The sequence below is a fragment of the Eptesicus fuscus genome, chromosome 15 (assembly GCF_027574615.1).
Source record: "Eptesicus fuscus isolate TK198812 chromosome 15, DD_ASM_mEF_20220401, whole genome shotgun sequence".
In the NCBI taxonomy this organism is placed as follows: Eukaryota; Metazoa; Chordata; class Mammalia; order Chiroptera; family Vespertilionidae; genus Eptesicus; species Eptesicus fuscus.
In genome coordinates this window covers 25,117,117-25,130,856 of record NC_072487.1, presented here as the reverse complement: position 1 = coordinate 25,130,856, position 13,740 = coordinate 25,117,117, and the positions used below count along the sequence as shown (strand labels likewise).

Below are 13,740 nucleotides of genomic sequence, written 5' to 3'. Positions count from 1 at the left end.
CTAAAATGGTTGGAATATATATTTCAATATCATGTCAAAATGAGAGTATTGTGAGAATAAAGACAAAATTTATAACATCTGATTGGTTAAACTGAAGAAACAGAGGGAATATTTTAAGAGAATTGTGGTCACTACTAGGACATACTAGAGAGATATGAAAAGGTCACAATATAAATCCTAGAAAGACATATATAAAAAATTTAAGGATAGTATTTCAGATTGATTAATCATAAAGAGGTAATAGAAAAGGGAAGTGATATTTCTGTTGTTATAATATGAGTAAGCATGTGGGGATCTCATATATTTTTTTAATATATTTTATTGATTTTTTACAGAGGAAGAGAGAGGTATAGAGAGTTAGAAACATCGATGAGAGAGAAACATCGATCAGCTGCCTCTTGCACACCCCCTACTGGGGATGTGCCCGCAACCAAGGTACATGCCCTTGACCAGAATTGAACCTGGGACCCTTGAGTCTGCAGGCCAACGCTCTATCCACTGAGCCAAACCGGTCTCGGCGAGATCTCATATTAATGTAAAAGAGAAAATAAGATAAAAATAAGAATGCACTGTAGTATTTCTGCATAAGAAACCAAAACCAAAGAAAATATTATGAAGCCTCTCTTACAAAGCTTCAACTAGAATCCTCCTTAAGAATAATTAGAAAAATAACCCTTGAAGTTTTGGAAATTCTACCACCTGTTATTAAATATCTCTACAGATTGCCAAATAAAAATAATATGATAAATCTAATATTAAATATATATGATATATGGATTGATGGAAGGATGATGCATAAGTGTGTGGGTGAATGGAAAGATGAATGAGTGGATGGATAGATAGATATAGATAAATAGATAGATAGATAGATAGATAGATAGATAGATAGAGATAAAAGAAGCAATATCTGTGGACTAAGAATTATGTTGGTAAAATTTATGGAATGTTGACTCCATTGGAATGATGAGCCTATTAAAGGAAAATCAGGCAGTACAAGGATAGAGTTCGGGCCAAGAGAATTTGTAGGTTTTTTCTAAAGAATTCTTACTGGTTGAGATAATTAAATTCAGGGGAAAATGTTTAAAAATATATTTCTTTAAACACTGAATACATTAAACACACCTGTAATTATAATTATAGAATCCAGCAAAATGTAAAATATAGTATAGCATATGACCTGGTACTATTTATTTAAAAATGCAAGATTGGTTTAATTTTAAAATATAAGTTTCTGAAATGCATCATATTAATAGAATATAGACAAAAAGATGATACTCTAAGAAATAGATAAAAGGCATTTGGTGAAATCTAATATTCTTTGTGATAAAGATATCTCACCAAAAATATTAAAATAGAATTTCCTTCACCTAATAAACATCTATGTAAAGCCCATAGCTAGCACCCTACATTACAGTGAAAAAAATGGTAGCTATCCCCCTGATACCAGGATCAAGATAAAGATGCTTAGGCTCACAACTGCCATTTGACACTATACAAGATACTCTAGCAAGTGCAATATTCAACAAACAAATAAAAAGGGGCCCAAATTGTAAAAGAAGAAATAAGATTATAGAATCCCTCAGGATCCACGTACACACTAAAATACTTTGCCACTGTAGTAAATTTTGAAACAGAATCCCAGTAATAAATGAATTCAGCAGTATCGTAGAATGCAAGATGAATATACAAAAATCAATTGCATTTCTATACATTTAAAATGAACAATCCAAAGTGAAATCAATAAAACAAACCCATTTGCAATAGAATTGAAGTGAATAAGATACTTATGAATAAATTTAACAAAACAAGTGCAAGACTTGTGCACTGAAAATTACAAATTTGCTGTGAGAGAAAGCATCCTCTGCAGCGCCAGCTGGAAAAGACTTGGTGGCCTCAACCTAACCTCTCTGGACTTTGCTCAATTCGTTTATTTGCTTTTGCTTTTAGTCTGTAACTTTTACTGGAAGGAAATTAAGCCATGAGTTTTCCCTGCTGCTGAGTCTGTAGGACCTTCTTGAGAGTCATTGTACTTGTGGGTGGGCATGGGAACCCCCAGTCACTGGTAATTGCAGACAAATAGATTCTTAAGAGATCTTTCTTTCTAGAATATTCCAATGAATAAAGTTAAAACTCAAGATTTAATTAATTATACAATTCAGTAAGGGGGAATAAATGCAAGATAAAGAAATATACCATAATATTGTTTGTGTAATAATAAGATTTGCCTGGAAATAAACATTCTCATAGAATTTATCTGGAAAACAAAAGATTCTGAAATAGTTAAACAAATTATTTAAATAAATAATTGTGGTTTGCTTAGCTATATCTTACATTTTAATTCATTACATACAGTATTAGTTGCTAAAATTATTATTTGCTGACTGTATCTAATATTGATATTATATGAGAAGATTAGTTCTTAAATTTCTTTATAACATTATTTTAGGAATTAAAAATAATGTAGAGAGAATACATGAAATATAATCTAATGCTATGATATCAAGAGATAAAGAAGTATGTAATTTAACTTTATACATAAACCATAAAAAACAAAGCAGCATGACCAAGTATTAGAAGGTGGGTCAGAGGGATAATCATGTCTGACAGAGGACAGACACTGAGCTTTTCAAAAGATTTTACATTTGAACACATTTGTAGCCTTATTTTCCATAAAAGAGAAATAAAAGTATCAACTGGTGAAACAGGCCAAATATACACTTAAAGAATGAGAGAAATATTAGAGATCAAACAATATTAACTTTATTAAATACTTGTTGAAGTATTAATAGAATGCTTTCTTCTGCCAACTTTGTAACAATACCCAGAGATGTCTGTAGCACTTAAAAACAGCCTAAGAAAATTATTCATAAAACTTTTAAAGGAAAGTATTTCTGTTGGTTTTAGTGAACTTGTTTTAATAATTATATATTAATAATATATATATATATTGTTGACATAACATTGTTTGTTAACATATAAATTTTAGGTGTACAATATTATAATTTGATAACTATGTACTCGATTGTGTGCTCACCATCGAAAGTATAGTGTCCTTCCCTTATTATATATTAGACACCCTTTACCCAATTCAGGGCTCACCCTTTTCCCTCTGGTAACCATCATTCTGTTGTCTATATTATTTTTGTATTTGTTTTGACAGTTAGTTGGTTACTTTTATTTTTATATTCCACATATGAGTGAAATTATGTTTTTGTCCTTTTTCATCTGACTAATTTCTCTTAGCTTAATACCTTCAAAATCCATCCATCCTATATACACGAAAGAGGTAATATGCAAATTGACCCTCACACCCTCGTGTCACAAGATGGCACCCCCACGTCATTAAAAGATGGCCACCTCCACGTTGTCACAAGATGGCCGACAGGGGAGGGCAGTTGAGAGTGACCAGGCCTGCAGGGGAAGAAAGTTGAGGGGACCAGGCCTGCATGGAAGGGCAGTTGGGGGGGGGGGGCAACCCTGTAGGGGAGGGCAGTTGGGGGCAATCAGGCGAGCAGGGGAGCAGTTAGGGAGTGATCAGGCTGGCAGGCAGAAGTGGTTAGAGACAATCAGGCAGGCAGGCAGGCAGGCGAGTGGTTAGGAGCCAGCAGTCCTGGATTGTGAGAGGGATGTCTGACTGCCGGTTTAGACCCGAACCCTAAACTGGCAGTCAGACATCCCCAGAGGGGTCCCAGATTGGAGAGGGTGCAGGCTGAGATGAGGAACACCCCCCCACCCCCAGTGCATGAATTTCATACACGGGGCCTCTAGTCTATATAATAAAAGCCTAAGCTACCGTTATGGCAGAACGAACAGAACAGCTGGTTGCTATGATGCGCACTGAGCAGCTCAACACAGGAGCTGTCCCCTGTTGGTCAGTGTGCTCCTACAGGGGGAGCGCTGCTCAGCCAGAAGCCGAGCTCACCTCTGGTGAGCGCAGAGGCGGTGGTGGGAGCCTCTCTTGCCTCCATGGCAGCGCTAAGGAGCAGTGAGCCGAGTGATAAGGAGTGAGCAGGCAGGCGATAAGCAGTGAGGGGTCCCAGACTGTGAGAGGGTGTAGGCCAGGCTGAGGGACCTCCCCTAGTGCATGAATTTTGTGCACCGTGCCTCTAGTGTTGTCATAAATGGCAATATTTTATGACTAAGTACCATTCCATTGTATATATGTACCACAACTTCTTTATCCATTTATCCATTGATGATCACTTAGGATGTTTCCATATCTTGGCTTTTTTTTGATAGGAGCTGAAACTAGAAGTAGAGGAAGAATTGAGCAATTGCCCTAGCTGGTTTGGCTCAGTGGATAGAGCATTGGCCTGCGGACTGAAGGGTCCCAGGTTTGATTCTGGTCAAGGGCCCGTGCCTGGGTTGTGGGCTCGATCTCCAGTAGGGGGCATGCAGGAGGCAGCCGATCAATGATTCTCTCTCATCATTGATGTTTCTGTCTCTCCCTCTCCCTCTCTGAATTTAATAAAAATATATATTTTTAAAAATCCCTTTTCTACTTATACTAATAATTTCAGTCTAAACCTGTGCTGTGAGTGAGTACCTATAATGTGGCTAATGCATCTAATGAATTATTAATAATATTTAACTTTAATTTATAAAAACATAAAAAACTTTGTATTGATGCAAAACTTTATTATTTTTATAATATTACCTTTTAACTTGTTGTATTGTGTAAGGTGCTGTCTTATTTTTTTAATATATTTTGTTGATTTTTTATAGAGAGGAAGGGAGAGGAATAAAGAGTTAGAAACATTGATGAGAGAGAAACACCGATCAGCTGCCTCCTGCACACCTCCCCCTGGGGATGTGCCCGCAACCAAGGTACATGCCCTTGACCAGAATAGAACCTGGACCTTTCAGTCTGCAGGCCGATGCTCTATCCACTGAGCCAAACCAGTCAGGGCGTAAAGTGCTGTCTTATTGTAGTTTGGTATTGGGTGGATGTAAGGTTTCGATGATTATGTATAAATATACCTCTCATCTAGTCATGTCAATGGATTTATTCAATTTGAATTATTTTCAAAATATAAATATAACATTTTAATTTATTTATTTGAATATATTATGCAGATAAAACAAGAAAGAGTTATATCTGTTTAAATCATACTTAGAAATTAATTGAAATATTGTAATGTTAATATTAAATTATTTTTGTTAAAAATTAAGTAAGGACAATTTTTAAAATTTAAAATAAAGACCTATTTTTTTTTTTAAATCTTCACCTGAGGATATGTGCTTTGGTTTTAGAGAGAGGGAAAGGAAGAGAGCGAAGTGAGGGGAAGAAGGAGGGAGTCAGAGAGAGAAACATCAGTGTGATAGAGAACATCAATTGGTTGCCTTTTATAACTGCCCCAACTGGGGATTGAAACCACACCCTGGTATGTGCCCTGACTGGGAATTGAACATGCAAACTTTAGGTATATGGGATGATGCTCCCACACTGGCCAAGTCAAGACATATTTCTGATGCAGTGTTTAGTGGAGATGCAGAATTACTATTTTGATTGGAACAGTAAAGATAAAAATTTATTGAAATAAGGTATGTAATAATTGTTAAAATTAATGGCAATTGCAGCAGAGTAAAACAAAAAGCTATTCATTACTTTGAGAAAAATGTTTTTAAGATAATAAAGTATATAAAATTAAAAAAAAACCTTTTCCAAAAATGCATAGCAAATTTGATGTTCCCTCTAAACAGTCAGAAGACAATATCTGAAATAAGTCACTTACTATGAGAATTAAATACCTACTAAAATGTTTCAAAACATTTTTATCAGAATCAGTGCTTGTAAATTGGACAAGTTATATAATACATAATGGACAAAGAAAGAAACAAGTAATGATCATTTCTGTTATGGAAATTTTGTTAGGAACTCATGAGATAAAAACTAAAAAAATATACTTTAATATGAATGAAAGATCTTCACTTTAGCCACTAAACAATCAGTTATAGAATCAAGACTTTTTTTTAACATCCTAATTCAGAGAAAAAAAAATGTTAACCACATCAAAATTTAATTTATTAAAATTTTTAAAAATGTGAAGTACTTTTCTTTAGATTTGGGTGAGAGTTGCAATGTAAGAAAATATATAAAATTACCACATTCAGTTTGTCTTATCTCAAAGAACTTTCAAATTTACTAATGAAAGTTTTAGTACATTAATAAACAATAATATTGAACTCACACAGATTTTTTATTTATTTACATTTATCACAGAAGAATATCAGCTACATGTGAACAACAACAAAAAACACACACACACAAAACAAACAATGTAGTTGCTATCTCAAACTCCTCCAGCTTTGTTAGGCACTCATCTGGATTGTTTGAAATTTTAAAACAACAGACTGATATTTCCCTTATTGACTTGCTCCACTCTGCTAATATTGAAAATATGTGTGCTGTTTCTTGAAGTAGGCTCTGTACAAAATGTCATGAATACAGTGATTAAAACCACTTGCTATTGAGCAATTTATATGATTTATACATTCATTAGAAGACAATGAATTTAATAACTTAGTTCTTTGCCAATGCTTATTGGTTGTGTAGTGGGAGAGTTTCAGTTTTACACAAATTTACTCTACTATTAACTAAAATTCAAAATTATCTTAAAAATTTTAACAATGCTTGATTAAAATTATTTAATCAAAGACTAGAAGTGGCCTTGTGGGTTTGGCTTTCTCTCACAGATACTGCACTGCAAAGGAAGTTCAGTTTTATGCTCCAAGAAAATAAAAAGCTTATTTGTGACCTAGTTAGACAGATACAATGATTTATGTTTAAAATTATTTTTAATATGTATCACCCCTTTAACATTTACAATACTCCTATAAATTACAACTGATTATTGTCACTTTATACATGAGGTAATAACTGAGACACAGATACCAAAGTCCATGTAATCCTTACATGGAAGTGCCGGGAGAAATCGAGGAAGTCTAGCTGCTACTTAATCTAGTCTGTAAAATACTCAGCCCTAGGTATGAGTTTTGGATTTTCTGTTCGTGATAATGTTTACTTTAATAGGAAAACCAAATATTTCTGAGTGCTTTATGTATAATGAGCAGCTAAAATACTCTGAAAAAGATTGAGAATAATAAAAATAAGTCAAAGAAAAGGGGTATAGGTAGTATTTTGGGGGGAAAAAAGAGAGAGAGAGAGAGAGAGAGAGAGAGAGAGAGAGAGAGAGAGAGAGAGATAGCCCAGCTGGTTTGGCTTAGTGGCTAGATTGTCGGCCTACAGGCCAAAGAGTCCCAGGTTCAATTCCAGTCAAGGGCATGTACCTTGGTTGCAGGCCCAATCCTCGGCCCCAGACAGGGAGCATGTGGGAAGCAACCAATTGATGTGTATCTCTCTCATTGATGATTCTCTCTCTGTCTCTCCCCCTCCAGTTCACTCTCTCTAAAAATCAACGGGGGAAAATATATCCTCAGGTGAGGATTAACAAAATAATAAAATAAATTAAAATAAATTTTAAAAATGAGTAAAATCCTATAGCCTGTGTCAAATGTTTACTTGCATACTATATAATTTGGCCAACACATTTTAATTATATATTTAGTTTTTCCCCTTTCTTTATTTTCATACAATTGACATATAACATTGTGTAAGTTTAAGGTCTATATTTTTCCTATTTAAAAAAAATATAAAGTAAAAATTTCCATTTAAAAAATATCTTTGAAATATTTCAGTCTTTCTATGTTGATTTTTGTGTGTTATATTAAACAAGCAATAAATTATTTGAAATTTTTAAAGTTTTAAAATGTGTGATGTTTCTATAAAAAAATCTTGAAATTTTTACATGCCTTGTTTCAGGCAGTTACTGTGACTCTTTTTGGGGGCTTTTTATAAATTTTGCAATGCATACAGTACTTCCAGAGTTATTTTTTGGTAGGAAACATGGCAATTAATTCTGTACCATAGTTATTGTCTCAACCTAAATACCAATAAATGACTTTAGCTCTTTAAAAAAAAGTCAAGCAGTATTACTTGAATAAAAATTATTTTCACATGTATTCATTAAATTGGTTTCCCTCACATTTGCAAAATTTAATTCATTCAATGTTCTAAAATAATTATCTTTTATATACATATTTAAATGGTGTACATATGTAAAGTTTAATTAAAGTATGTAGTTAAATAGAAAATTACACCTACATTAAACTGGTTTGGGTTCAAACCCAATAAATTTGTGATAAGTCAACAATCAATAACAGATATAATAAAGAGTAGCCTACTAGCACATGTGCTAGTCCATATTTTTTATGTTGAACTGAGGCCATTGATTAATCTATAAAATCAATTGGGTGGAAGTCATTTAAGAAAGCATGTACCTCACTTCTGCTTTTATTCCTTCAGAGAAACAGTAAGAGAAAACCACGTTGGTAATATTTGATGTGTTAGGAAAAGAATATCCCTAGTGGCAACAGCAAATTAATGACCCTTACCATCCAGAGGTCAAGGATTCCAGTTTCCTATGGAGTGATCAGTATATGCTGCAGTGAACAGAGAAAAGGGAAAAAAATGATGGTAATGAGCCGGCATCTGTTTCCTTAACAATTTGGCTCAGATAGTGCTTAGTGCATCCTCACTAGGGAAATAAACCATCGCTTGAATGATAAACATCTGCCTGTGTGTTTGGAGGTGGCAGGTGTGTCATTGTTCAGCATTTCTATTTGTTATACTGATAAATTTCAGAGGAGTATATTAATAAAAGCATTTAATTTTTACATTGTTAATAATACACTGTCAATCATCTTCTAGGCATATAGAGAACCAAGGTTATTATGCTTTTATTAAATTTATTAGAGCAACAATAGTTAATAAAGTTACATAGGTTTCCAGTGTACAATCCTATAATAAATCACTTGTATATTGTATTGTGTGTTCACCACGCAAAGTCAAGTCTCTTTCTGTTGCCATTTATCCCCCCTTTACCCTCATCAACCTCCTCCCCACCCCTCTATCCCTCTGGCAATCACCTACTGTTGTCTGTGCCTATGAGGTTTGTGTTGTTTTTTTCTTAATCCTTTCACCCTTTTCACCCAGCTACTCAATCCACCTACCCTCTGACATAATATATGAGTCTATTCTCTATAACTATGAGTCTATGTCTATTTTGTTTGTTACTTTATTTTGTGTACTAGATTCCACATAAATGAAATTATATGGTATTTGTCTTTGTCTGACTGGCTTATTTCACTTAGCATGATACTCTTCAGGTCCATCCAAAAGGTCAGATTTCCATTTATTTATTTATTTATTTATTGTCAGGCAGTATTCCGTTGTTGAACTGGTGGCATTTTTATGCACTCATCTACTCTTGGGCATTTGGGCTGCTTCCAGATCTTAGTTAAGTAATGCTGCAATATAGGGGTGCACATACTCTTTGAAATTAGTGTTTTGGGTTTCTTCAGATATATTCCCAAAAGTAGGATCTCTGGGTCATAAGGCAGTTTCATTTTTAATTTTATGAGGAAACCCCATATTGTTCTCCACAGTGGCTGCACCAATCTGCATTCCCACCAACAGTGCACCAGGGTTCCCTTTTCTCCACATCCTTCCCACCATTTTTGTTTGATTTTTTTATGCTAGCCATTCAGAAAGGTGTAATGTTTTAATTTGCATTTGTTATTAGTGACCTTGAGCACTTTTTCATATATCTACTGGCCATCTGTATCCTTTCTGGGGAAATGTCTATCCAGGTCCTTGGTCAACTTTTAATTGGATTTTTTTTTTTTTTTTGGTTTTGGGTTGTAATTTTTTAATGAATTTTGGATATTAACCTCATATCTGTCATTGTCAAATATTTTCTCCAATTTAGTGCATTGTCTTTTCATCTCCTTGATGATTTCCATAGCTGTGAAAAAAAATTTTAATGTTTTTGATTTTTAGAGGGTAAGAGAGATATAGGGAGAGAAACATCGATGTGAGAGAGAAACATTGATCCATTGCCTGCTATATGAGCCCTTATTGGGAATCAAACCCACAACTTGAGTATGTGGCCTGACCTAGAATCAAACCAAAGGCCTTTTGGTGCACTGGACAATGCTTAGCCAACTGAGCCACACTGGCCAGAGCTATGCAAAAACAGTTTAGGTTTATATAATCCCATTTGTTTAGCTATTGTTTTTTGCCAAAAAGATATATCAGAAAAAATTGCTACAATAAATGAAATGTCTGAGATTTAGCTGCCTATGTTTTCTTCTAAGATTTTTATGATTTAGAATCTTATATTTAAATCTTTAATTCATCTTGAGTTTATTCTTGTGTATGATGTAAGAAGGTGATCTACTTTCAATTATTTTTGCATGTATCTGTCCAATTTCCCCAAACCATTTATTGAGTAGATTATCTTTATGACATTATATATTCTTGACTTCTCTGTCAAATATTTGACCAGAGAGACATGGGTTTATTTTTTATCTCTCTATCCTATTACATTGAACTATATGTTTTTGATCTATGCTGTTTTATTATGGTCTTGTAGTATAGTCTTAAATAGGGTGATACTTACAACTTTATTCTTCTTTCTCAAGATTGCTTGGCTATCCATGATCATTCATGGTATATGTATTTGCCAATTCTCATGTGAGGATATTCTTTCATTTGGTTTTTAGAGAGACTGGGAGGGAGGGAGAGAACATTGATTTGAGATACATGGATTGGTTTCCTCCCCCACATACCCCAGGATGCTGGGGATCAAACCTGCAACCCTTGTATGTGTCATCAACTGAGAATCAAACCCCCTACCTTTTCATGCCTGGGCCAATGCTTTAATCACTAAGAAACACTATCCAGGGCTCCATATAAATTTATTAAATATTTGTTCTAGTTCATAGAAATACACTATTGCTATCTTGATAGAAATCACATTCAATCTATAGGTTGATTTGAGTAGAATGGACATTTTAATGATGTCAATTCTTCCTATCCATGAACATGGTATATGCTTCCACTTATTTGCATTTTCTTCAGTTTCTTTCTTCAGTGTTTTATAATTTTCTGAGTACAGTTCTTTACTTCCTTGGTTAAATTTATTCCTAGGTATTTTAATTTTTTATGCAATTGCCAATATGATTGTTGTCATAGTTTCCCTTTCTGATAGTTCATTATTGGTGTATAGAAATGCAACTGGTTTGTGGATTTTTATTTATTTTTTGTATCCTGCTATTTACTGGTTTCATTGATCAGTTCTCGTAGTTTTTGGTGGAATATTTAGTGTTCTTTACATACAGTGTCTTGTCATCTGCAAATCATGACTGTTTTACTTCTTTTCCAATTTGAATGGTTTTTATTTAATTTTCTTGTCTGATTGCTGTCACTAGGACTTCTAGTACTATGTTGAATAAGAGTGCTGAAAGTGGACCTCTGTGTCTTGTGGTTTGCTAATATTTTGTTTAGGATTTTTATATCTATATTCATCAGGGATATTGCCCTATAATTGTCTTTCTTTGTAGTGTCTTTATCTGGTTTTGAGGTTATGATAATTCTGGCCATGTAAAGTAAGCTTGGGAGTCTTCCCTCCTTTTGAAATTATTGAAATAGTTCTCACTGGCTTCTGGCCCTGGGGTCATACTCAACACAGTGGTCTGTACCCTGAGATTATGCACACACTTACTAAAAGGGCTTTAAGGCTTTTTTTTTTTTTTAATCTGATCTCTAATTCCTCTGGGATATTCCTTTCAAATAACAAAAATACTATTTTTGAAAAAAACATACCCATAAAAAAAATATGTGAGAACAGACACAAAAAGGCACCTATTTTAAGATTCCATTTATAGGAAACATCCAGAATGGATAAAGGAATAGAGATAGAAAACAAGTTAGGGATTGCAGGGGGAGTATGGGTGGTGAGGGGCGTTCCTTTAGGAGTGGTGGAACGTTCTGCAACTCAGTAGTGGCTGCACAGAATCATGAATGTACTTCATGCTTGGGAATGGCACTTTGTTAACATATAAACAGTAAACTTTACATAGTATTAAAATGAATCATGCCGTGGAGAATAGGAAAATATAACAATTAGAGAAAATAAAAGAAAATAGTCAAAGAGCGGGGGTAAAATAAATTCTGGTGGAAGAGCAAGAGCAAGTTCAACAAGCGGCTCTAGAGCTGGCCCTGCTGTGTTTTCAGGAGGCAGCTCCTCCTCCGTGGCAGGAACCGGGACAGGTTGGAGGGAGGGTTCTTCAGGCAGGGGTGGTGGGGCCTCCGTTATGTCTGGAGGTGCCTCACAGGGTGGTCCCGGCTCCACAGCTGCAGCTGGAGGGGCTGCGGGAAGTGGCAGGACCACCGGAGGTGGACACTCCTGTAAGGCTGCCCCTGCATTGGATTCCTCGGTAGGTGTGACAGGTGCTGAAGCAGATGCCGGCCCTGCCTCCTGGGCTGGTGCTGGAGTTGGGAGAGGAGAAAAGATCACCCAGGGGCCTGCATTTCCATGTGTCCCCCAAAGACACAACACAGCCACAGCCCAGGACCCACCACAGGATGTCCCCCAACCCGCAGTCCAGCAGATGGGTGGTCTGAGGCCAGTCTTTGCTCCTGGCCAGGCTCTGGGGGTGCTCCCCGTGTGTCCGGCACCAACTCCTCCCCATAAACTCACATGCACCCCCATCCCCGTCTCACCTCTCTCCACCATCTTCTCACCCTTGGGCTCCGCCTCCTTGGGCTCCAGGTTATTTGACCTGGGCCTTGTCACGTGGGAACGGTGCTCAGAAATCCTGAGCTCCCTGGGGAGCCGGGTCTGCTTGGGCAGAGGAGTCCTTCTCGGGACATCCCAGGGCCCCGGTTCTGCGGGCCCCGGGGTGGCCACACTCACTTCGGGCCTGCCCTGGCCCTCGGGGGGGTGGCTGTCCGCCCCCGCCCTGCTGGAGACTGGGCAGATGTCTTCCTCCGCCGCCGACTGCTCCTCTATGACCCGGGTGGAGCTCTGCAATGACAGCGGCCGGCAGCCGGTCAGGAGGCCTCCAGCCCTGGACCTTCTGCTCCCGGATCAGGCCCAGCCCTGTGTCTGCACAGACCTCCACCCCGGGGAGATGGGAGTCACCCCCAGGGCTCAGGATAGACCTCGGGCAGAGGGCGCCACCCACACTCCACGTCCATCCATCCAGCCTTGTCCTGGGGTGCGAACATGACTGGTCCTGACCCCCCACCCCAACCTGGTCCTGTTCTGGGCAGGCTCTCCCCACCTGAACACCCCTTATACATCCTCCCCCCTGACCCTACCCCCCCCCCCCCACCACACACACACTGTGAGGGACATGGGGCTGCTCGGGGAGGGGGGGGGGGCACCAGCCTGGAGGCCTGGCCCCCAGCAAACCGCCCCGTGTTACCTGCGAGTCCCGCCGCGAGAAGGGCCACAGGCGGCGTCGGGGCTGAGTCTGGCCCCAGCGGCGGCCCCGGCGAAACCCACCCTCCTCGCTGCCGCCGCTCTCCAGGTCGCGGCCTCGGGACACGGGCAGACAACACGAAAACATGGTGTCCTTCCCGGGCCTCCAGCCAGTGAGCCGGGAAGGGGCGGTTATGGAACGTGGCTCCCGGTTGCCAGGGTGACAAGGTCAGTTGGGCCGTGCGGTCAGGAAGTGAGGTCACGGCCCCGATCCTGGGAGAAGAGCCGGGGCTTCACTTCGTGCAAAGAGCAGTCCCACCCGCCTGAGCCACCCCACGCCCCCCGCACCCACATCCTCCCTGGCTCCTGGGGAACGCAGCTCAGGGCCGCCTCACAGCCGCCTGCTGCA

General features: G+C 38.0%; 1 protein-coding gene across 1 annotated transcript; it reads right to left on the bottom strand.

Moving 5' to 3' along the window:
* Nucleotides 1-11,987: 11,987 nt before the first annotated feature.
* On the bottom strand, nt 11,988-13,479 carry LOC129151743 (uncharacterized). Its single transcript, XM_054727640.1, has 3 exons — nt 13,336-13,479; nt 12,629-12,932; nt 11,988-12,394 (listed from the first exon to the last, which is right to left on the bottom strand). The coding sequence occupies exons 1-3, from the start codon at nt 13,477-13,479 to the stop codon at nt 11,988-11,990; spliced, it is 855 nt and encodes a 284-aa protein (XP_054583615.1).
* Nucleotides 13,480-13,740: the final 261 nt, after the last annotated feature.

Coding starts and splice junctions, on each gene's coding strand:
- LOC129151743 (XM_054727640.1), bottom strand. CDS start 13,479: ATGTTTTCGTGTTGTCTGCCCGTGTCCCGAGGCCGCGACCTGGAGAGC. Junction 12,933..13,335: donor TCTCGCGGCGGGACTCGCAG/GTAACACGGGGC, acceptor CTGTCATTGCAG/AGCTCCACCCGGGTCATAGA. Junction 12,395..12,628: donor TGAGAAGATGGTGGAGAGAG/GTGAGACGGGGA, acceptor TCCCAACTCCAG/CACCAGCCCAGGAGGCAGGG.